This window comes from Cyanistes caeruleus, chromosome 21 (assembly GCF_971803275.1).
Source record: "Cyanistes caeruleus chromosome 21, bCyaCae1.hap1.1, whole genome shotgun sequence".
NCBI lineage: Eukaryota > Metazoa > Chordata > Aves > Passeriformes > Paridae > Cyanistes > Cyanistes caeruleus.
Window position 1 is genome coordinate 3928225 of NC_141721.1, and position 24996 is coordinate 3953220.

The following is a 24996-nucleotide window of genomic DNA, read 5'->3' on the forward strand; positions in this document are numbered from 1 at the left end:
CGTCGTCCCCAAATCCCCGTCCTGTCCCCAGACCTACCCGCACACATAGATGTGAGCCATCCCTTCGTTAACCAGCTTCCAGACATTCTCCTTGTTCTTCTTCAGCAAGTGCTGGACATAAACCTGGCAGGAAACAAGGTGGGAGTGAGGAGAGAGGAGCAGAGCCCCCACACCACAGACCTTTGAGAGGGAGGGAAGGCAAGGCTGTGCTGATGGGAGACAGGGGAAGTGCTGGCTGCTCCTGCCTGCCATGGGGGTGATGTTGGGCAGCAGGAACAAGTGGAAACAGTGTGCTACCTTCTCAGCCTGGTCCCTGGAGAAGGCCACGTTGAGCTGGGTGAGGACTCCCTCCTTCTGGAAGTGGGCCAGCTCCTCCCGGTACAGGTAGTCCTCGTGCTGGCGGCGGCAGCCGTAGTAAAGCACTGTCTCGCCCACCTCTTTGCCTGCAGGGTCACACAGCCCCCATCAGCTGGGCCCTGCCAGCCCCAGCTGTCCCTTCACAGCCTCCCCTTGTCCTGACACCCCCCAGCAGCCCCCAACGCTGTGCTCTCTGTCCCCCACCCTGTGCTTGCAGAGCTGCACGATGGTTTCTGGTTACAAGGCTCAGGACCGATTCCCAGAAGTGGCCACAAGCTTCAGAATCGAGTCTGAGTGACCTGACTGTGGTTATTTGGAGGTGTGGTGGTGGCACAGGTCGAGAAGTGCCTCAGGTCTGTCCACCCCAACACATCCTCTGTGGCCAAGAGGACAAAGCATCCTGCTGTGGACAAAACCACTCAGCTCTGCTCACCCTGCCCCAGCACTCTGCTTTTGGCCAGGCTCAGCAGCAACAGGAGCAGCAAAGCTGCACCCTGGAGGCACCACCTGGCCCCACAGAGCTGCAGCAGCTCCAGCCCCTGGGGGAGCTCCTGGGCACTCACCCTGCTGCTTCAGCCAAGCCCGCTCCTGGATGAAGCCGATGAAGGGGGCGATGCCGGTGCCAGGCCCGATCATGATGACGGGCGTGCTGGGCTTGAAGGGCAGCCGGAATTGCGACTTCCGGACGTACATGGGCACCAGGGAGCTGCTCCCGTTCTGGTCAGGCACCTTGCTCTTGAGCCAGTTGGTGGCCACCCCTTTGTTCAGGCGGCCAGTCTTGGTCTCGTACTCCACGGTCACGGCACAGATGTGGATGGAGTTGGGATGAACCTGCAAGGAAGAGATGCTGGAACCAGGCAGAGAAGGAACCCCAGCAACCCCACACTGCTTCCTCCTGTGCTCAGGAGTGGGGAGAAGTTTAACCTCATGGGGATAGCTATTCCTCCCTGTGTGCTCCTCATGGGGCTTCTCTCTTAACTCATCACGGGACCACTGAGCTTCCCTGGAGGTTGCCAAGCGTGACTTTTGACCAGCCCCTAAAATGCCACCTTGCCAGGCCAAGAGGAGCAGGGCCCCAGAGAGAGTGGTGGCATCAGGGCACAGCTGGCTGGCATGGGACTCTCCACAGACCCTGTGGGGAGCTGGGACGACTCCAGGCATGGAGATCACTAAATCTGCCCCTCTCATAGCCAATGTCACCAGGAGAAGCTCCTCACGTCCAGCTCCCAGCAGAGGGGAGCTGCAGCTGAAGCAGTCCCTCCACAGCCACATTCCCTGCTGGCAGCACACCCACCTTGGAGGAGGAGGCGATGGAGTAGTAGCGGGCCTGCAGGCGGGGCAGGAGCTCACACAGGTGGTCGATGGGGGGGCGCAGGGAGGGCATGTCCTGCAGGATGGCCAGGATGTTCCTGCGGGCCTCCACCACCCAGCTGAGGTACAGCGCCTGCGGGCGAGGAGGGCACAGGCATCACAACCTCCCCTCACAAACACCCCCTGGGCTCTCTGGGTGCCTTTTGGGGATCCCCCAGCTGGGAAGGGCAGTGCTCCCACCTTGCCCTCAGCAGCAGACGAGGCCATTTTACGGAGGCGCTCCTGCTCGCCGGCGTCCGTGGCGTACTGGGCCAGCTCGTACAGGACGTTGGTGCGGGGAGGGTTGGTGATGTCCAGGTAGTAGGTCAGGGCTGTCCGGTACGAGGTGGGGCAGGGGAAGGGATGCTTCTTGTTGGATTCCTCTGGAGAAGTGGGAGAGAAAGAAAAAATTAAAAATCATCCACCTCACGTTGTTACGTTAAGAGGTTTTGTGCAGGTATTACACACAGTGAGGGCTGGAGACAGCAGGGTGAGCTTCAGGGAGGAGAGAGCAGCCTGTTGGTCAGAGCCCCAGCTCCACTCTGAATCACCTCCCTCCCCAGGCAGCTCCATCTTCCACTAGCCCATTTTGTGTTTCACAGGTGCTGCCTGGTTTAGCAGCAAAAAATACACCCTGTGTTCCCCACAGAGCTCCCTGCCCTGAGATGTGCGTGCACAGTCCAGGCTAAGCAGGGGGCTGCACTCCATGGCTAATTTGGCCTCTGGCCTCCATCAGATCTGGTCTCAAAAGTGTCCTTAGGCTCTGTCAGCCACGTACAGCTGTGCCAGCAGTCAATGGAGCTGTTCTGTTCAGCCTTGAGAGGTCCATAAGGGGCAGGAATAGCAGCATGAGGTTGGACAGCACAAGACACTGCACAGGGGGCCCCAGGCTCCAGCAGTGCATTAAATTCACTTCCTCTCTAGAAACCAGGAGCTCTCTCAGGCTTCTGGGCCAGCACATCTGCTGCCTCAGGCCTGGCTGTGCTGCTCCAGGAGTGATGGGCAGCAGCTGCCATCTCCCTCCTGCCAGAGGCCAGCTCTGCTGGGAATGTTACCCAGGAAAGGCTCTCTGGATCAGGACAAGTGCTCCCTGCTGTCAGTTCAGTCCCCAAGCCCGTGCCTCCTCCCTGGGCTGAATAAGAACATCTCACACATTCAGGACTCTGAGGAGCTCTGGGGCTGCAGAAGGATGCTCTGGTGGGCTGATGCTCTGTAATTAGGAGTGTGCTGTTACATAATTTGTTGTTGAATAGGCTCCCTAAGCACATTTCACAACTGACCCACTTGAGCTGATCTCAGCAAGCAGGCTCTGAGCCCCTGCTAAAACAGCACAACACTGAGAGGGGCCGTGGGACATCTGGAGGTGCCCCATGGGATCTGAGGGTAAAGGACAGAGGCCACATCTGAAGGAGCACTGCTGACCTTCAGGGGTTATCCATACTCACCATCCAAGTTGTTTAGGGACATGATAGTGTCCAGGTCCGTGCCCAGGATCTCACCAATCTGGTTCACCAGGGAGGAGTCGTTGGCTGGGTACACGGCCACGTGGTCGCCGGACTCGTACCTGGCACGGAGCAGGAGAGCACATGGAACACCTGCACCACCCCCAGCAGCTCAGCCAGCAGACAAGGGGGCTGGCCTGATGCACAGGACCTGCACCATCAGGATCCACACAGCCAGCAGTGACATTTTGGGATAATGGTTTCCCAGGGATCTCCCAGGTAACAGCAGTTTTGCCAGAACTCCAGCAAGGACAGGTCAATTTCCCAACAGAACAGAGCAAAGCTCCTCAAAACCTCTGCAGTTGTTATGTTAAGCCACCTGGATTCACGACTTCCTAACAATTTAAGGAATTTAAGCCAGTGAGAGGGTTTTAAGAACAGGGCTTTATTCCCTCTATGCTTGTAAACCTAAACCAGGCAAATTCAGGCAAGACCAATCCCCAGCTCCTCCCTTCTCTCACAGCTCAGCTGCCCTCTCATTTACTGAGTGACTTCTAGAGAATTCCTGCAACTGGGACTGCTCAGGTAGGACAGGGATGTGGGATGGGATGGACCCAAAGCAGTCCAAGAGCTGGGAGCAAGTCCTGACAGGGGGTACCTGTACAGAAGCCCAAAGGGGCACTATTAATGAGCAAGGTCCCCTTCTGAAGTGCTGGATGAGGCTGGTACCACGTCCTTGTTCTTTGTTCCCACCAAAACAGAGGAGCAGTCCCCTCCAGGGAACTACCTGATTTTGGAATTGGAGATATCCAGCTCCAGGTGCATCAAGTGCCGCTCTCCACCCTCGTTCAGCTTGCGGTTCTCTGTAACCTGAGCCAGGAAAGGGTTCTTGGCATCAAATGGGCTGGAAGGAAAGACAAGGGTGTTCTGGGATAGCCTCCTGCAGGCTCATGGAGCTCCTTGTATCCAGGCATGCTCCCTCTGACTCCAGAGCAGGCTGCCATCATCTGGTTCCAAAAGCACAAACCAAATGATGCTGCTGCCCACACCAGCACAGAAAACAGTTCCTTTTCCTTCTCACCACAGCCCAGCAGTCAACAGCTTCTGTCCCATTAAGGACACACGACACAGGAGTGGATTAATCTCAAAGAAAGGTTTCAGGCTGGAATGAATGTTTCAAGCTCATCTCCCCACAGCAGTACTGCCAGCAGCCATCATGCATTGGCCACTGCAGGCAAGGGAAGGCTCAGGACAGATGCTGTGGATGTACCAGCCAAACAGAGGATGTGACCACAGCCATCTCCTCACCACAATGATTCATTAATTGGGGAATCTCAGGGTCCCACTGGAGATCTGAGCCCATTTCTCTTGGGCAGGGAGGTGCTGTGCTGCAGGAATGGCACTGCCTGCACAGCAGGTGCTGTTAGAAACATCAGGGAGCCACCAGACAAGACCTGCCCCATGTACACCCTGCCCAGGGGGTTTGGCACTCACGGCTTCTGGTTCTCGTAGCTCTTGAGCCGGCCCATCTCCCCCGTGTAGACTTTGTTCATGTTGACATCTGTGTGCACCACCAGCTCGTACTGCCGGATGCTGGAGGGGAAAAGGGGAGAGGGAAGAGACAAAAATCAAACTGGAACCCTCAAGGTACAACTGGAACCATCATCTCCTTTGCTGGATTTGCTGCAGCTCATAAACAAATGCAAATTCCATCCCTTTGCCCCTCTTGAGACATGAGAGACCAGGCACACTTGGCAGAAAGCCCAAAGCAAGGGACACCCTCAGCCTCCCTGGAGCCTCACAACCAGCACAGCAGCCCCAAAGGAACCAAACCCATCTTCTCCATCTCAGAACAGGAATGCAGAGCTGGGCTTGGACTCACACCAGGACAGGTTCAGGCCAAACAGCCTGTATTTCTGCTATATTTCACTTGTGCCCTGATCGACTCTGGAAGGGGAGGCAGTGCAGAGGACAGGGAACAGCAGCCCAGGGCTGATGGCACAGCCACCAGTCAGAGGTGGCCAGTCTCTGACACACAAGAGGAGCTGCTCCCAAACCCACCTGGACTCTTCTCCTGTAGCCTCCACCCCGAAGTGCTCACACACTGCTGGCCAGAACTGCTCTCTCCAGGTGATGAAGTCTTCTTCCAGGCTAGCCAGGGAAGAAGAGAGAGTCAATAACCCAGCCCTGTTCCCAGAGGAGCTCCCTGATATCCCTGTGGTCCTCCTCTCTCCCATCACTGTGGGAAAAGGCATTTGCCTTAAACCCAGCCACCTTTGGTACCTCCACATGCCCACAGTTCACCAGGAAAGCGCCTGCAGAGCACTGAGTGGGAACTGCTGCTACACCAGACACCCCTCCCTTCCCTAGGTCTGCCAAGGAAGGCTTTGCTATTTAGGCTCAGTCCTTAAAAAAAACTCAGCTCCCCCTTGTCCACCCCTGGCATGAGGTGACCTTCCTAACAGGTCATGATTCCACCATGCCACTGCTTATTTTTCCAGGCTCAGAGCCTTCCACACACGGCATATCCCTTCCATAAGGCCCTGCAGACCTTAGAGGTAGAACCACAGGTTGATGTAATGTCCCAAGGTGCTCAGGTGAACACAGAAAGGTTAAAAAAAAAAAAAAGAAAAGAAAGAAAATCTCATTGTCTGAGTTGGAAAATTGTTGCCTCCCACCACAAAACACCTCCCAAGGAGATTAACCTTCCCCCTTCACTGGGATGGGTGAGTTTATCCACACAGGCTGCAGCAGGGCAAAGGCACAGGAGGCTGCAAAGCCTGCTCCAGTTGTACCCATGGGCATTTAAAGCTGATGTGGGACTTCCCAGACACAGGATCCCTTAGGATACTCCCTGTGATTGTGGCAGACACACACTCAGAAATACATCAACCCCAACAATGAGCCCCGTGGAGTTTATTTCTGTCTTGGTAGTGGAGCCAATTCCCTGCCAAGGTCCCTTCCAAGATGCTTCCAGCCAGCTCAGACCAGCCCCTCAGCCCAAGGCACTCACTTGCCATCGTCATCTCCCAGCCCCAGCTCAAAGATGCGCTGGGCTCCAAGTTCCTCCAGTCTCTTGTCCACGTACTTCCCCATGGCGTTGAAGTGCTCGTAAGTCTTGTTCCCCAGCCCAAAGACCTGGCAGGGAACACTCATGAGCACAGAGGAGCAGGAGGTGGACTTTCCCCATCCATTTGGCATCCTCTGGCCACGTATCACCCCGCAAAGGATGTGGAATAAAGACAGTGACACCTCTCCCAGCTCCCCCATCAGCTCTCCAGTAAGAATCTACTGCTGGAGAGTGTGTGGTCAGGAGACACCAGCATCTCCCCTGAGCTTGGGTGCACTTCCAGGAGCTCCTGCACATCTCCTCATGGGACCAGTAAGAACCTGGGCTGTCTGGAGAGCCATTGCTGGCCTTAGCCTCCCACAAAGCACACAGTAAATGCTTGATCACTGCTTCACACAGAGCAGCCTCCCATCTCCACCAGTGGATTTTACTCTCACTTGCAATATTATGTTGCCTAAGGAATTTGGCTAGGGTTTAGGTGAGGTGGCTGTTTGTTGAGAGTTGTTGAGGTGTTTCTCAGTTATTCAGCTCAGCACAGGAAGATAGCTACACACTCCTCCAAGTGACTTAATTTGTGGGATAAGATGTGGCCCCAGGCTGCTCAATTAGCTTCTGAAGAGCAGCAGCAGCCTGTAGCTCATTTACACACTTGTATTCAGTGCCTGCAGGGCTGTTTGGGGCTGTTTATACCAGGAAACCCTCATGGTTTAGGGAACGGAGAGAGAACTCTGACATTTGCATTTAAAGCCTCCAGATGTACATTTGCAAGTGTCCACAAAGCCTGGGCAGGAAGACAGCAGGGACTTCATCCCAGACAAGGTATACAACATCATGTTGGGCCTTTCCCCAAGCCACTCTGGAGGGCTTTTGGCCCTCCTACCCAAATGCAGCACAAAAACTGGAATGGGGCCACTTACTGCAAAGCGGAGACCCGACAGGTCGGCATCAGCCTCCTGCAGCCAGTCGTAGAAATCCTGGGCATTATCCGTGGGATCCCCCTCTCCATAGGTGGCCATGCAGAACACAGCCAAGGACTTGTCAATCTCAGAGAGGCGACTCAGGTCTGACTGCAACCAGAGGAAAGAAGGAATATTCAAGGATCCCACACTGTGGCTGTTGGGCAATTCCTATCCCCACAGCGTAGGTGTGTGAACAGCACCACGCATTTACAGAAGAGGATGGGAAAGGCCAAACCCACCCAAAATGGCAGGGAAAGATAAAGGCAACCACCCCCACTGGACTGCAAGTCAGTATTTCTACCCCATCAGAAAAGCAATGGGATTATCCATGCAAGGCTTTAAGGGACCAGGAGAATGCAGAATGGCAAGGACTGAGCCCACAGCTGCATCTCCCAGGCTGATCTTTTCTCCCCTAAACGACACAACTGTCCCTTGGCCAGGGTCACTGGATTTTCTTAGGGGGCACTGAAAGGTTGTTACTATCCCAAGGCTGTTCAGGGCTAAATTACCAGGTCATACTCCTCTGGATCTGCTGCCATGCCCCGGAGGCCATAGCGATGGGCATCTTTGGAGAGGCGATTGGCAAACTCCTCTGCTGTGCCCGTCTGGGAACCATAGAAAACCACTATATTTCGGCCCTGGGGAAAAAGAAAAATCCCTTTTAAATGGTGATTAGTCATTTGGCAAATGCAAAGATGAAGCACAGACAAAGGAAATGCCTGGGATCAGGAATCCTGGACTGCAACCTAAAGGCAACCAGGAGTCTGCGCTTGTGCAGGACTCCAAGGGTTTGGCAGAAAACTCAAGGCTGAGCTGTTAATGAGAACATGACTCTTGCCACTCTCAGAGGGGAGACTCAGGTCAGACTAAAACCCAAAGTGAAGAATAAACCTTCCAGATTTATTCTGTAACTGCGAGGCTGCAGTGTGACTCCTGGAAACAGGGAACACCCTGGATGAGAATGCAGAACTTGCCAAAGGCTTTGGGCAAGTGCCTGAGCACCAGAGCTCCTGCTCTGCTGCAAGCCAGCTACTTTGAAGCAAAAGGGAAAATGCATCCAGCCCTTTTTTCTTCCTCTGCTTCCTCCTGTGTCCAGACCAGCAGAGTCAAAAGCTGACAGTTCTGTGTACAACAATTCCCATTCCACAGCCAGCCACTCTGGGAACCAACCACACAGATAAACAACTGCCAGCCAATTACTTTAAAGTCTCTGCCATTTCCCTCCTGACTTTGATCTCATATTACATTATTTTTTTCCACCACCGAATTTTCGCTTTAATTTCTTTTCTAATAACTCTCAGGCACAGACTAGAAGAGCTATTCCTGGCTGCTCACACAGCCTTCCTCTGGATGCCCTCTGCAGCAGCCATGTGTCTGTATCCAAACCAGCTCCTCCTGCTGACAGTTTCCAGAGGAAACTGGGATGGACATGAGCTCCCCCACCTTCCCAGCACGCCTTGGAGGCAGAACAAGCAGCTTACCGTCTTCTTCATCTTCTCAATGAAGCTGCTGTCCCTCACTGGAGCTGCTCTGAAAGACAGGAGGAACCTCATTCATTTCTGAGGTCAGGAATAAGCAAGTGGGGAAAAAGAGGTCTCCAGACTTCAGGAAAGCTGTCCCAAAGGGTGTGAATCTCTGCTGACCACTGTTATTCACCCTGTCCCCCAGGGATGGCCACTGCTCAACCACAGGGCTTCTGCACACAACCACAGAGCTGAGACTTGGAGCCCCAGTGAATCCTCCCACAGGAAAAGCCCAGGCACCCAGCCTTGCCCAGCAGGAAACCTTTATCAACTGCTCTGAGAGCTTTCACAGCTGAGCAGGTTAAAGGATCTCACAGGAGCAGGTCTCCAGATAAGTCTCAGGGGCCAAGCTGGTGTGAGGGAAGAGAAAGGATCACTCCCTGCTTCCCACACCACCATGGGCAGGCAGGATGAGCCATCCCCCCAAGGCACATCTGAACTCAAACAGGCTAAAAATCATCTGTTTCAACCTCAAAACAGCATGCCAGACATGAGCCCCAGAGCTGGGGAGCTGGAACAGACACACGCAGCTGATCAGACCCACAGAGCTCCCCACAAGCTCTGCCAGCTGAGTCCTGTGGAGCTCGTTCCATGCAGGTCCCCATTCCCAGGATGGATGTCCTGCACAGAACCTTTGCATTATTGTATGGACATGGCTCTCCCTAATTGGAAAAGGGACAAACCCCAGGAGGTGGGGATTCACACAGCCGTGGCTGCCCTGTTAGGGAGCCAGAAGAGCTTTGCTACCCTTCGCACATCTTTGGATTTTCATGGAGTGAAAACAGCCCAGCCCCGAGGACCTCTGGAGCCTCACAAGCAGAGGTGACCATAGCTACAGTCAGATTAGGCACTGGGAGCTTTTCAGAGCAGGCAAGGACAGCAGCTCCCCTGCTGCCCTCCCCACCAAAACTCTGGTAGCAGGGAAGATGAACGTGGGACCCGTTCCCGTTCCACAATGGAAGAATGCAAGGCTGGGTCTCCTGTGGGAAGAGAGAAGCCTCCAGGCAAAAAACAAATGTTTTTGGCTCCAGCCCATGTGAGAATGTGAAGAGCTTGCTAACAGTTTCCTCAGCTCTATAGCCCAGAGGGAGAGATCCTGCAGATGTGCCGAGGCATTTGTGGAGAGCACACACACACACACACACAGAGCAGCAGGGTGGGGAATGTTCATTAAACATCCCTTGGAGCACCCCTTGCTACCCAAAGGGATCAAGGAGCTCCATAACTGGGCCTGATGGCTCTGAGCACCAACAGTCTCACACAAAAGACAAAGCACACACAAAGGAAGAGAAAAGCTGACCCCCAAAAGCTCCCCAAGGCAGCTGTGCTCCCAGGAGAGCTGCTTCACACTCCTGCTTGGCTCTCTCAGCAGTTAACAATCTCCCCATGTTGTCATTTGTCCCCTGTTGGGAACTGGGATATCACAAGTATCTTATGGGAGCAGCCCCAGCCCTGCCCACGCTGCAGCGAGGACAGGGGCTCTGGAAAGCTCTCAAGACACAGCTCTCACTTAGTTTTTGGCTCCTTGGTGAACTTCTTTAATTCCTGCCCTCTGCAAATGAGATCCAATTAAAACAACTGTTGGGTTAACTACTAAACAAAATGCTTTTAAAGGAGGAGAAAAAGAAAAGTTTTTAGAGCCTTTCAACAAGCTCCCTTTGGAAGAGATGAGGGAGCAGCACATGGAGCTCGTCTGTTTTCAAAGGAGGCAACCCTACACTGAAGGGAGTGCTGGAGAACAGGCTGTGGCTCAGATACAGAAGAAATAATGAGCCTGGCTTTGGAAAAAAGGCTACACAGCTCCCTGAAATTGCTTCATCAGAGTGGCCTGAAAATCTGAGCAGCGAAAACACACAGGCACCAAAGGCAGAAACTACACTCATTTTCACTCTTCTGCCAGGGGAACTTGGAAGAGAAAGTTAGTCCTCAGCAAGGGCTGCTGTTACAGCTTACACAGCTCAGGGTAGCAGCTACAAGCACTACAAGAAGCGCTGGGTGGAGAGAAGGGGATTAACCCCATTGTCAGAGTGAGTCTGTAGCTCGTACAGCTCTGCCACCCTTGGTGAGAGCCCACAGCACAACAACTCCCAGGGCTCTCTGTCACTTTGGCTTCAGGAGAAAGAAAGGACAGTGGAGGAAGCTCCCAACAGCTCAGCAAGAATACCCAAGTCTGTCCCAGATGAACACCTCTGCTTCAGAAAGCTCCTGTTCCTGTGGCTTTCCTGCTGAAAGCATGGATACATCCAGAAGTGAGGACGCAGCCTGGATGCTGCCCAGAAACCGAGCACCGACAGCAGGGTCTCCCCTGGAGCAGCCTGCTTCCAAGCACAGCCTCTCCCCTTCCTTCTCCTCCTGCTGCAGGGGAAGGAGGCTCCCACTCCACCCAGATTTGGAGCTGGAAGGAGCCCACCAGCCCATGGGGCAGAGTAACTCACCTGGCCACGGCCGGCTCTTCCCGCGGGGCTGAGTACACACAGCCCATGGCAGGGCAGGGAGGAGGCAGACAAAGAGTCCAGGGCAGCCGTGTGTCTGCAAGGGGAGCTGTGGGGGGACGGATCTAACTTAGCTCTGGAGCCACACGCACACAGGCCTTTCCATTCTGCTCCTCCTGGGCGTTAAAACCAAGCGTCAGCCTTTTGTTGAGGAGAAGAGAGCCGGCACAAAAGGTCCCGGCACGGGTCATAGCAGGAGTGGTCCCGTCCACCCCGATCCTCGTGGTGGGGCTTTGGAAGTTACTGAGTGGATCTGCGCAGTCCTGAGAAACTGCAACATCTGGCAGCAGTGGCAGAAAGGAATTAGGAGTGGAGAATGAAACCTCCCAGGATCCTCCGCAGCACACGTCCCTCTCCCATCCGCACGGAGCAGGGGACGGGACACAAAACCCTCCCCCAGCCTCGTTCCCTTGGAAACTGTTTATATCACAGCTGCTTTTATATATATTCTTTTACTAAAAAAAAAAAAAAAATCCCTCAAAAAAAAAAGCTTGATGCTGTAGCTGAATGAAATGATTCCAGACACTGCGTGAGCAATGCTTCGGGTAACTATGGCAGTGCCATTACAGAGGCTGCTCACAGGAGTTTGTTTTCCTCAGGATCCTATTAAATTAAATTAGAGATGGTCTCTCTCACACACACAGGCAGCAGAGAGCTAATCAGGCTAAGGACTTGGAGCAATTCCTGCCACAGGAAGCCTTACAAGTACCAGGGAATGGATTTCTGCATAGCTGCAGAATAGAGATAAGCCAGTTTCTGTCCCAAACAATGTTAAAGAGGGGGGGAGAAGGGAGAGGGTGACACTCAGCATATCAATGGATACCTGCATCTCCCCAGCATGACTGTCTGCAGAGGGGGAACAGGAGAAGGGAAAGAAATCTGTGATTGAGAAACTTGCAGAGGAGGAGAAGCCAAAGAACAAAAATAAATTCCTGCATTCCCCAGCAATGGCCCAGCAAGGAAGCATGGTGGCCATGGCTGCGTGGCGGTCCAGAGCTTCTCTCCATAACGACATCTGCAGAGCAGGCTGCAGGGAGAGCTGCTCTGGTGGTTTTAATTAAGTCTGAAAATGGTCAAAACACAAGGAACTCTCAGTCAGTGGGATCCCAGCCTGGCCCACACACACGTGTTACACGTCACAGGTATGGGACACCTCACATGCGGGAAATCACTGCATGAGCTGGGTTCTGTCCCTTTTGTGGGCACTTCAGGCAGAAAAACAGCTCCATTTGGCTCAAGGGGGAAGATCAGCAGCCTGATCCCTCTCTGAGCTGTGACTGAACCTGAAGATGCATTGCTTGGAAAGATTGTGATGATTCCCAGGCCACGCAGAGAGAACCCAGCCCAGCTGCCATCCAGAACAGGGCATCTCAACCACACATCTGCTCTTCCACAATCAAGGGCAGTAACAACAAATTTCCTTTGCAGACCCTGCCAAGATGACATGTTTTTATGAAGGTGTGCTGCTCCCAAAAACCCCAGAGAGGCACTGAGGTGCTGGATGCTGTTTTTATGTCAGAGACTCTGTTTGCACTCTTCAGCATTGCAAACGACTCACCAAAGCAGCAGCATTGTGATGTGTCTGAATTGTTATTCAGCACCTTCATCCTCCAGTATTCTGAGGCTGACATTGGGGGGCCAAAGGGACACAACAGAAACCATCACCCAATGCCATCAGATAAAGCAGTTCAGGACACTTTGGCAGAGCTGCAGAGAATGAGCTGAAGAAATGCAACCCCTCTAAAGGTCAAGGCTCTCCACTCCAGCCAAAGACAGCCCCCACCGAGGCCTCTCTGCCTTCATGGGTGTGGGACAGCTTCCCTGCCTGCCAGGGGCCCACCTGCCATATCCAGCCAGCCACAGGCAGTGTGATCCTGATTTGCTTGTTCATGAGAAAGGAAACTCCAGCCCAGACTCAAGGATTACAGGAGGGAAGGAAACCCAAGGCTGACCAAGCTTGTTTTCCCACTCATTTTCCTCCCAGTTCCAGGCATCCCATGAAATCCTACTGCAAAAGCTGCAGGAAGTCAGTGTCTCTGTCCTGAAGGATGGATGTGCCACCAGCCACAGCCTTGGCTTTTAGGGTCACACTGCCCTCAGACCAGCTTGATACAATGACCACAGCAGGGAAAAACACTTCACAGCCTCCTCTTGATCTGCACCTGTCCGGCTGACACTTTCCAAAGTGCAGTCGTGGCAGACAACTCGCAGAACAACTTCACCTCTGTGGTTACTGGCAACAGGAGGTGCTGCTGATCCACATCTCCCACAAGGAGCAGCTGTTCCCTCCCAGTCACTGCTCACAGGGACAGAGAAGGCAGCACAGACCCCACAGAGGAAACAAAGTGTTTGTGAGGCAGCTCAGAGCCAGGACCTGCAGCCAGGCTGGGATGGAAGCCCACATGTTGAGGCCCTGCAGCAGAACGAGGTGGTAACACACAACCAGAAGTCAGTGCTTCTCTGCAAGGTCACCACAGCCTCTGGAAGAGCTGCACATGAAGGGCTGTAGGTGGAATCAGTCACAAGGACAGGGAGCACGGGAGCTGTGCCATGCCAGGATCCAGTTTCAGATGGATAGTGCCCTTTCCCCAGCCAGCTCAGCTCTCACTGCAGCAGCACAGCCATTCTTACAATCTCCAGAGGCATGGCACACACAGCCCTGGCTGGCAGACATGGGAGGGCAAGCATCCCAGCAATCCAACACATTCCCAAGGTAAGACTGGGCAGGCATAGACAGCTGGGCTGCTGCCAGCCGTGTCTGCACCCATCTGCACAAGCTACCACAGCCAGGGACACTGCTGCCCTTTAAAACCCTCCCAGACAAAATATACTTTCCAACCTCCTGCAAGAGGCTGGAAACAAAGAATGAGCTAAGAAATCCAGCAGAAAAGTGATGTTAAGTTTAGAACGTGACTGATAAAGGAATGAAATGCACCCAGAACTCCACCTGTGTGGCTCATTCCTGGCCCCTTTGCAGAAGACAGGGTGGAATAAAGCTCTCCCTCTCCAAATCCACTCTCCCACTGCTGTGGTAACCTGGCACGAAAAGCCAATCAAGTTTTACAGGAGTTTTACAATCAAGTTTAACAGGAGCTGTCAAGCAGCTTGTCCCAGGAACTATCTCCCAGCAACCCCGGGACTATTCCTTTATATATATATTTATATATACCCCTTTATAGATAAAATCTCCAATAGGAAACCTATTTAGGAGCAAGTCCACCTTTCTTCAGATTTACCTAAATGTGACTTTTATCAGAAAACACCGAGAATTAAATCCTTAAGAGTTCTGAGGTACAGCCAGAGGCTTTCCTGCCTTGCTTGGGAAAGGCCAGTTCCCAGTTTGGGCCACACGGTGGGGTAAGGCAGAACTGCAGCCTGGCTCTTCCAGCGGGATTTCTGCAGTGTGAGCAGAACACACAGCAGCTGAGGGCAGAGAAATGCTGCCTCAGCGACCTCCCTCAATCCAGCTGAGCCTCCCAGAACCCACCACAAGCAAGAGAGAAAAGCTCCACTGGTGCCACGCAGCCTGAGAGCTGTTACTTACACTGACTGCATTTTGGGGAGGTCAGGCACTTCCTCCTTTTTCTTGCGGAAGAAGAACCAGTAGGTAAAAAGTCCAGTGATGAGGGAGATGAGGAACACGTCCATCATGCTGAAGAGAGAGTCCTGCTGTGCAGGGCTGTCAGCAGCAGAGATGGTTGGGTCCATGCTGGGCTCCCCCATGGCAGTCAGAGGCACTGTGAGCAAGGAAAAACAGTGAGCACCAGCAGCCACATGGGACAGCATTAAAGGACATCCAGAAAATGCTTTTTGCTTTACATTTAGTCTTAGGAGGACAAGACCACCCAACAACTCTTTGGATAGAGGCCTTGCACCAAAACTCTGCAAGGTTCTTCTGCGCCCCGAGGTGTCACACTAAGCTTTTCCCTTCCTCTTGTATCCCTGCTGATCCATCTGAAGTATTTCTGCTTCCCCTCTGCCAGCAGCATCAGCACTCCAGCCAAGGAGCCAAACCAGGCTCCTACTGACACCCCAGCAACACTAACAGGGACTGATGGCCAACCTTTACTAAAGCCCTTACTCACCACAGAGCCCCTGGGGTGTTACTGGGGGATGACCCCACCCTTCCAGTCACCCCTCAGATCTGGGGCTTCCTCCCTCTTTCCCACAAGGTGACAGCATGCCCTGGCCCCACTGCTGCAGAACCACAGAGCAGGACTGTGGCACCAACTCCTGTGAGCATCCCCACAACAGGTTTTTACAACACAAATAATGGATACTTCTGATTTACTCCATTGCAGATTGGATTTACTCTCCATCTCTTCCTGGGCCTTTGGCTTCCCAGTCCCCTCCATGATCTCCTCCAGTTTAACTTCCATCTCCTTGAACTACTCCTTTCCACTTACCAAGCCAAAGTTTAAGCAATTTTCTACTTGCCCACAACCACACCCAGACTCTGTAGAAGCAGGAGGATGAACACCCAGCCCTCAAATACCCAAGCAGCCCTATGGCCCCTGTCCTTCCCCTGGAGAGCCACCCATCCCTCCCTTCCTCCCTCTGCTGTGCCAAAACTCTGAACTCCTCTGACCCTAATCCAGATGGCAAGATTATGTTCCCTACATGCAAGGACATACTCTGTCCAAGTAAACAGATAATTAACTCAAAACTTGATTTGGAAGGGCAAAGTGATTCTCTCCTTGTACTTGGGCATCCTGCCAACCCAGAAGACCATGGACATTTGAACTTGCACCCAGAAAAGTTACTCAGAGCCGTGGTGGTGCCGCAGGAGGGAAAGGATACATGCCATGGCTGAGAAATAAAAGTGACTGAAGTTGAAGGTTGTGATAATACATTCAGGAGCTGGGGAAAAAAAGGGGAATGCATAGGAAACACTGATGAGGGAGAGCCCTTAGCAAAGATCAACCCCTTGTTGTTACCTCCACAAGAGAAGTCCAGCTCCAGACAACACACAGCCCTGGGCCAGAGGGCATCAGCTGTAAAAAGCACCCTGTGGAGCACAGAGAGAAGTCCACAGCCACATGGCAGTGACCCTTGGAGAGTACTCTGGCAACCCAACTAGTGCTCAACCCCACAAGAAGTTTTGTTTGGTGGAGAACTTGGCAAGTAACTGCACTACAAAATGCCCTAAAACACCACTGCAAAGCTTCCCGTTAGGTTCCCACAGGAGACACCAAGGCAGGGTGTAGGAAGAAAAATAAGAGTGATGAGACTGCAGACAAGAAAACTGCACATTCCTCTCCATCAGGCAGGTCACCCTGTTCTCCCTCTTTGCAAACAAGCTTTCCATTGCTGGATCTTGGAGCCAAGCAAGAGCTGGATGTTACTTCTGTACAACTGTAGACTAAACTGTTAGTTAAAACCTCCACAACTGGGCTTAGTTGCCAAAAAGGCACAGCTCCCAGGAGGATCTCTCTCCTCCTCCTTATCTGATTGCAGTAAATCACCAAGGAGCTGGTCTGGCAACCAGCATCAGGGGAATATGCTGCTGGGGGGAAAATGTTCCTGGTTTATGGCTTTTATTCCTGATGAAAGCTCAGAAATTTTAATTATAAACTCTTTTCTTCCCCTGTGCCACCTGTCCTGTAGGAATTTCAGCCAATCTCAAACAAAATCTGCTAGGCAGCCCTTCATTTCAGTTTTGGTGTTTTGGTTCTTGCCATCTCACTCATCACTAGAATTGCTTGTTACATCTCAGGGCAAAGAAACCCTAAGGGCCAGTGGTCCAGGATCCTTAGGGAGCCTCAACTGCTGCCTGTGCACAGCACAGCCCAACTCTGCAAAGAGATGGAGGAATCAGTGCTCAGACACAGGCAGGAGTAAATATCTCCAACTCTGCAAGGTGGGTTGGTTTTTTCTGTAGCAGTTTCGTTGCCCAGATTACACAAGGATGGACAATTCCCCCTCATACAGGGCAGTGATGAACATGTCAATAAAATTATCCTCATAACAGCTTGTCTTTCACTCACTTTCCCTGAAAATCTCAAGGCACATAAGGCAATGACAAACCTTTGCTCAGAGGAAGCCACGAATAAAATCAAGGCTGATGGAGACCACGCTGAGTTGGTTTTGGGCAGGAGCTGCAGCTCTTTCTCTTCTGAGCACCAAACCCAGCAGCAGCTGAGCCCTGGGAAAGGCTCCCTGCCCAGGGGACAGCAGCCTCCCTTGTCACCAAGTGCACGTGGACAGCTCCAAAGCAGACACGCCTGTGGTGAGCAGCAATTCCCAGCTCCAGAGAGCTCAAACATGGATATTCATGAGCTGCCCTGTGTGGGCAAAGAATGAGGGCAAGAAGCAGCCTGTGCTCTCCTCAGCCAGGTGAGGGCTTTGTCTCTAGCCAAAATTCATCACTGTGCTCAAAGCAGCAGAGCTTCAGCTCCCAGAGCAGAGGGGTCTGGCTTTCTCAAGCCTCCAGAGGTGTCCTGCTTTCCCAAGCAGTGCTGCCTTGGAAAGAGGCATCCCCAAGGAGGCAGCTCCCAGGAATGCTGCCTGGGTGGATGTGGGGGTGGAAGTTGTGCTATCTCCTTGCCTTGACCACACTGCAGCTCTCCAGGGCTTCAAAGGGGAAGCTGCAGCCAGGCCACCCACTCACTGCCCACAGCCAGGGAGGGGAACATTCCAGGAGGTTCGTGGCTCTGGTGCATGGAGGAGAGCCTGGTTTGATCTCCTCTCTTCATTCACAATCTCCACAGCACTGTTACAATCTGTTTCCACACTGACCTCTAACCCTGGGAGGAATCACAGCCTGGTGATGGAACAAGGCACAAGAGCTGCTTTAATTTTTGATGCTGGGCTCCCTCTGGTCCTGGATATTTGGTTATTCAAGCTTTATATCCCAGCTACGGATTCTTCTTTTTGCTCTCCCTTCACACCCCTACCCTCAGGAAGAAGTTTGGTTAGACATAGCAAGAGAAAGGCAAAGGATGTGAAATTAGGCCTCATTTCTCTTTTTTAAAGGGTTGTCATAACTTGGGAACTATCAAACTTGCTTCACTCAGCACAGGAAGATTATTCCTCAATTTATCTCAGTCTCACCTAGCTGGCTGTAACAATTATTTTCAAGAAGTTCACAGCAACTCATTTTCAAATACATGTCCTTTACTAACTTCCAGTGAAAAGAAACTTGACTCTTACTTGAAATGTAGCTGTCCTGGGAATCCTGCAGTCCCTGGAAGGGCCTTGGTAGAATCAAACCAGGTTTTTAAAAGGGAAAGGAATGATGCAGAAGTAAAACTTTCCCTGACAACAGTTTTCAAGAGTGGTCAGTTTATCCACCGTGTTTATTACATCTTCAATCAAGGTAAGGCAAGATGTCCATATTCCTGGGGCTTTTTTTAATTGTGCCTCTAATTCCTGAACCCTGTTTGTGCACACAGCAGAGCCATCAGTCTCAGCAAGATGTGAGCATTTCCATCACACAGAAAAGTCACAACATTTTGAAAGATTGCAGTCAAGCAATGCTGTGTTTTAGCACAGCTTCTCAGCCCCTGAATGTGTGAATTTGCTTGATACATGGCAGCTCACAATAATTTAAATCATCAGGGACCTTCTCTGCTCATCTCTGTGCCAGCAAACAGATGTACCTCATCCTCATATTAAATGAAATGTATTCCTCATGCACACTTGGAAAAAAAAAAGGACTGGAAGCACTCTCAGTGCCAGGCATCCTCAAATCCCCCATAATTTCCATACAGACTAAAGGTGCTATAATGTCACAGGGTCAAAAATACTTAAACATGTATAGAAACATATTATTATGTATTATACCAAACAAGACAGGAGTGATGAAGGGAAGTGGTCACAACCTGAAGATTCTTATCTCCTTACTTATTTTCCTTCCCTGCATCAGGAGATGGTGCATCAATCAGATGCCCTCAAAAGCACCCTGGGACACAGCACCACAATCACAAAACGTGGCTGGGAGGTTTCCCCTTCTGGAAGTCACATTGTAGGATCTCCAAGTGACCAAAAGTCTTGGCTCTGAAGCTAAATTGGCAACCTGGGCAGGAATTTCTCTCTCTTGAGATTGAAACAGCCTTTTTTTTAATGTAGTATCTGTGATGAGTTTCAAGTACCTTCAAGTTGGACTTCCCAGTCCCAGACCAGGACTGCAGCCTGCGACTCTTGCCCCAAAAATGAGTGAACAAGTTCTCTGCTTGACTCTGCCCTGTGCCACCATCAGCACACCCTGACATGCAGTGTCAGCCTCACCGAGAGGGGAAGGAGAAGGAAAACTGCTGAGCAAGCACAGCCCAGGGCTGCTCACTGCTCCCACCTCTGATAATCGATCCCCAGCACCAGCTGCAGCACCAAGGAGCCCCTGATTGCAGCCCAACACAGCAGAGAGGGATCCCCACAATCCCCACACACCCTGCAGACACTGCCTGCCCTGCCACAGGAGCTGCACCCCCAGAACTGCCCCTGAGCTATTAAAGCACCCAGAGTTCTCCCAGGCATCAGCACCCTTTGGATATCTGCAGATAAGCACAGGAGCTGCAGGTGGAACCTCTGCTCTGCAATATGAGCAGGAAAAGGATTGGCGGTGCTGGAGTCAAAGAGGAATTGCGTGACAAACGTGCAGCGCCACCAGTCACCCTCTGCCCCACGCTGGCACCGGTGCCAGGCTCCATTCAAAGGGAGCTCAGCAGGGTGCAGGCAGAGAAGCCTTCCCAGCCCACAGCAAGGTCCAGGCTGTCTCAGCTGAACACCAGCAGGGACAGCAAGCAGTGGTTTGGAGCCAAACCACCCCTGCAGCAACGAGACCCCCTCGTTTCTCACAACACCATCATGGTGCCAGCTCAAGCTCTGGAGCACCCATTCCCTCTCCACCAGCCCACCCAACCCATCCAGCAGCACTTACCAAAGGACTGCCTCCCAGATTCTCATAAACAGGAACCCATGCGAGTCTAACAGCAAATAGAACAGCAACACACACTCGAAAAGCTCCTTCAGACCGACCTTCTCCAGTTCCAGACTCCCAGTGAAAGCCCTGCACAGCCACACGGGGCAGGGGACAAGGGGGCACCGCTGGTAGAGAGAGCACTCGTGCTCCCTGCAGCCACGTGACAATGACCCTCATGTCCCTGACTCAGCACAGGCATCGTGTTAGGGAGCAGAGAGGAAGTGCAGCTGTCACAATTTCCAGTGTTGGGAGCACTGTGTGGCTGGGGATGTCACCAGTGCCACCAGACCCCTCTTTCTGGCCAGGAAGGACCATCCTGAATTCCCGAGGCAGAGCAGGTGTGTGTGACCAGGCTTCCCTCCCCACCTTGTCTGCTCCTTTCTCTTGTGATGACTGTGACACAACACAGATTAGGAGCACAATCAGCCTTGAGAAGAAGCCTTCAAAAAGCCCAGTTTTAAATCAGAGACTAATTTTTTCCACCAGCATCAGGGCACAACCCCAAAATTCAACCTCAGAACAGACACATAAACGATAAACAACCAAGTGAAAACTCCAATTCCTTGTACAGCACTGATCTGCAGCCTGAGCTTTAGACACAATGGCAAAACAGGGAGACCATAAATAGAAATTAAACAACTGAAACATCTGGGAGGAAAAAACTACTGGACAGCTCTCTCACAGGTCCACAAAGTTTGTAGAGAGCTCACAGAGCTGGCAGCACCAAAAGGAAGTTGCACTGAGACCCCATCACTCCTCACAGCAGCAGTGCAGGAGAAGGAAGAGACTTGCCCACAAACAGGAATGCAGTCTTGTGACCAGCTAAGGGCTTTCTTCTTTCACCCACTAATGACATCAGGCAGGTTACTGATGGCTGTCAGGAAGAGGAGCCCCACAGACACAGGAGGAAGGAGGAGAGGCAACAGCAGCAGAGAGAGCAGGGCTGTGGTGGAGGTGGCATTCCTGCCCAGGCTTCTGTGCCTGGTCTCCTCTGAAACCCACTGCAGCCAAGACTTCCTGCATGTTACTGTGTGATACCCTCAGGGCAAAGCCAGATCTTCTCTTATTCCTCCTTGAAATGCAACCAATTAGACTAAGAAAATCTGTTTACATCAGCCTGTACCAGCCTGAAATGAGCTCCTTTTACTTTCCTTTTTAGTAAAAGGAGACCTGGCAGGAAAAGTCAGGCTTTCCAAAACAAAAAAGCAGGAAGCAGGCACTCGGATCCAGGTTATTTAACAACTGCCTTGGATCAGCTTTTTCTTCACATCTGTGCCACATGGAGATTGCATTTCCTATCAACAAGAGGATGCTGATCTGGCCAGATCAGATCAGACAGGTGGCCTGGTCTGCACAGGCTCCCTGCTTTGGGTAGGAATCATCACACAGGTGAGCCCCTGGGCTCCTGGGGAAGGAAGGCACAGTGAGAAACCTCACAGTTTTCCTTGCCCCTTCAGCCTCCCTTGGACCACACATCCTGGTGTGAAGGATTGCTACTCCTAGAGCTTCCCTGTCACTTTCTTCCCACATATTTCCCACAGCTTCCCATTAAACAGCTCAATAAAGAAGGGTAGAAAGTAGAAAGGAAGTAGAAGGGTAGAAAGCCTCACAAAAAAACAGGGAAGTGCTTCTGCACATTTCCACCAGCTCAGAAATCCCAATCCAAACTGAGGAGTTGGCTGCAGCAGCACCTGAAGCAGGGAAAGGAACACAAAAGCTGTTGTTTTTTCTTTTGTGAAACAAAAGTTACTTTCACGGTGGAAAGTCTCTTTTACCCTGACACACCGGTTCAGACATCAGCAAAACCTCTATTTTAGGCACAGGACAGACACAGAGTGTGCATCAGTCAGTCTGGATCTTGAAATACTGCATATTTGAGCTTCCACTGTGTCACACTTGCATGATTTCTGGCCCCTGGGTCTTATTCAAGGACAGCAGAGCAGCTGCAAACGCAAGGAAGAGAACAAGAACTGAGGCAGAAAGGAAATCTATGCTATGGGTATGCTCAGGTGGGGCTGTGCAGCGAGCCCAGCACACTGAACCAAAGGATTTAGGGCATTATCCAACACAAAAATTAATTCAAACTTGCCAAGCTGCCTTAAAGCAAGCTAGAATTACTGAACACTTCCTTTCACCAGACAAAACCCTGACTCTGAATCTTTAAGCAAAGGGGATCTCCCCAACTTATGCATTTGGACACCTTCCTTCGCAGATTAATGTGAGCCAGCACAGAAAAACAGGAGTTCAGGGTTACAGGATAAACAAAACCTGAGAATGGCAGGTAACTGACCCCCTGTGAACCAACACTGTTCTCCAGCCTCCCCTCCCAGAGGGGGACAAATCCAGAACACCATGCTTCAGGAATTGCTTGGAAGAGGAACAGGGGGCCAGCACCAATATTCAGGAGCAGGGACAAGTCTGCAAGAATTTTAAACCACTCTATTTATTGCCAACTCCATGGGTACCTCTCAGGCAAACAACTGCAAAACCTCAGGAGTAACCCATTGAGGCATGGGCTTGGAATGGTTCAGGTCCAGCTGAAGATGTTTTTCTAAGATCAACAGGGAAAATGACGTTTTTTCAGCAGCCTCTTCTGTGAGTGGTGTACCCTGTGCTGCCACAGCCACAGCTGGAAATTCCTCTCCTCCCCACAGGCTGTTTGCTCACCCTGTGCCTGAGTTTGGGGTGGGCTGGTGTGACAAGCTGTGGTTTTGCTTTCAGCCACCACTGGGAAAGGAGCCCTATGGATAGGGTCAGTAGCCAGAGACTGACTTCTTCCACCACAAAAAGTTTGAACAGCAAAACCTCACAGTGCTGGTCTAGAGGTTTCCCTTGAAAGCAACAGCTGCCAGAGCACCAGAGGGACAGGGTTAAACAGATCTCGCAAAGTTTTTGGAATTGTCAAGACTTTTGATCAGAACAGTGTGTTTTGGGGATTTATTTACTTATTTCAAGAGAACTAAGCAATGTTTGTAAAGAGCCAGGACATTTTATATTTATAAGCCCAGTTTCCTCTGAGAATGCAAGAGCTTTTCAGACATTACAAGCCCATCTCTTACATTGCTGTAGGGAATGGAGGTGTTACTGCATGATTCTTGGAACCTCAGCAGCAGAGCTGTCCTGCTCTGGCTGCCCTATCAGGAGGGTGTGCAATCACCCTACAAAACCTCCCTGCCTGCCATGGGTCAGCAATCTGACCTGGACTTCACCTTTTTGAAATGATTTGGGAAGTACAGACCACTTCCCAGCCCGGCCCCTTGCAATCACACACAGCCACAGCAGACCTCAGAACATCAATTCCATACCCAAAACACGACACAGGCCACAAGACATCGCGCAACTCAGGGGTCACAGGCTGAAAGGCTGCTCCCAAGGTGCAAAAGCCACAGCTCTCCAACACCCCAGCAAAATCAACACAAAGAGAGGATGCTTGACGCAGGGGTTTTTTGTTCCTTCGTAACAGGAGCTGCTCCTCTCACCTCCAGCAGTTATGCATTGAATCCTGTTACACAACCAGGACTTGCACAATCCTTGCAGGCATTTTATCAACTTGCTCTTCCAAAGCTTGGAGTTAGAGAGGAGATGCAGCAATGACCCGTGAAAGAGAGTCAGTTGATGTGTTTCACAAACAACCACGCTTACTTGCCAGCACCAAAAAGCCAGACCTACCAACTCCCCAGGCTGGTTGCTAAACCTTTCCAGCAGACTTCCCATGCACTGCCAGAGCCAGATTTTACCAAGGAAAAAAATCCAACCCCATGTCTAACTCCAAACCTCACTGTCACCTAGTCCACACAGCAAGAAAAGAAGGTAAATAAATCAATACCTCCATTCCTTACAAAGGAGTGACTGGAGGCACGGACATGGCTGATTACTAAGCAAAAATACTACAATAATCTGCCACCGTGGGTCAAACTCAGCCACTCTTTGGACTTGTGGCCCTCCAGAAGCCACCAGAGACGGCTTCTAGTCTTTCTTGATTCCATGGGTGATAGCAGCATGCAATTAACTTTGAACGATTACTCAGGGATAAACAGCAAGAGATTATGAGCAGCCTGTAATTTTTTGCTCTGACCTATGAAATTTCAAAGCCTATAAAAAAAGCAATCTTGGCAGAGATGCACCTGTCAATGCAGGGCTAGTGACTCACTCTCTACAATAATGTGTACAAAGTAATCTCATCACTGGGATCAAATGATCACATTGGGAAAGCAAATTATGCAACTTCTACGAATTGTGTTTTAGAGGCAGGAAAGTTGATGTCAGGAAACAGAACAAAGTTCAGTGGCCACAGAGGTAACTGCAGGTGGTTTTTTATATCAGGGGAGGAGATGGCAAGAGTACAGACCTGAGCAGGGAAGCCTTTTCCCCAGTCCTTCAGAACTGAGCAAACACAAACTTTGCTGTATCACAACAGCAAAGGAGAGAGAAAAGACCAAACGGGATTTCAGTCAGTTTCACACTTTGCTTTTGCTGCAGGTAAAGAAACCATCACTCCCAGCACCCACTGCCAGCCACCCTCCCCAAACCCAGCTGCACCCAGAGATGCTCCACAACCTGTGACACCCAAAAGAAAGGGGTTACCTTGCACTTATGGGTTGCAAACAAGAGCTGGTGGGGGCTGTGAGCTCCAGCACGGAGGGTGGTGAGCAGCAGGGAAAGTCTTCCTTGAGACAGCTCAAAGTTTTGGTTGTACAGCCCTGTTGAGCTCCTCCAGCTGCTCTGCAAGAAACAAAAGAGAAGTTGCAGAAGGCACTTGGCTGTCCAGGAGGCACAAACCCAGAAATTACTGACTGAATAGGAGGCAACTGCAAAGTGATGACAAGCAAGAGGTTCTTCTCTGACACAATTAGAGCAGGACTAATTAACAGGGGGTTAAGCCA

General features: G+C 51.5%; 1 protein-coding gene across 8 annotated transcripts in view; it reads right to left on the reverse strand.

The window, feature by feature from the left end:
• The window catches only part of POR (cytochrome p450 oxidoreductase), a 36090-nt gene that overhangs the window by 1108 nt on the left and 9986 nt on the right, over window positions 1–24996 (reverse strand). For 4 of the 8 annotated variants that reach the window (XM_086859868.1, XM_086859872.1, XM_086859867.1 and 1 more), the window contains exons 2-16: window positions 24698–24835; window positions 14738–14930; window positions 8660–8708; window positions 7688–7816; window positions 7137–7286; window positions 6163–6287; window positions 5211–5300; window positions 4644–4742; window positions 3937–4053; window positions 3153–3271; window positions 1909–2090; window positions 1652–1801; window positions 921–1188; window positions 298–443; window positions 38–123 (exon numbers count right to left, since the gene is read on the reverse strand). In XM_086859868.1, the coding sequence (XP_086715994.1) occupies window positions 38–123; window positions 298–443; window positions 921–1188; window positions 1652–1801; window positions 1909–2090; window positions 3153–3271; window positions 3937–4053; window positions 4644–4742; window positions 5211–5300; window positions 6163–6287; window positions 7137–7286; window positions 7688–7816; window positions 8660–8708; window positions 14738–14916 (1889 nt within the window). In that variant the 5' untranslated portion in view covers window positions 14917–14930; window positions 24698–24835. Of the gene's footprint in view, window positions 1–37; window positions 124–297; window positions 444–920; window positions 1189–1651; window positions 1802–1908; window positions 2091–3152; window positions 3272–3936; window positions 4054–4643; window positions 4743–5210; window positions 5301–6162; window positions 6288–7136; window positions 7287–7687; window positions 7817–8659; window positions 8709–14737; window positions 14931–20071; window positions 20296–24697; window positions 24836–24996 lie in introns of those variants that run through there. The other 4 variants (XM_086859873.1, XM_086859866.1, XM_086859870.1 and 1 more) reach the window with 2 other exon arrangements.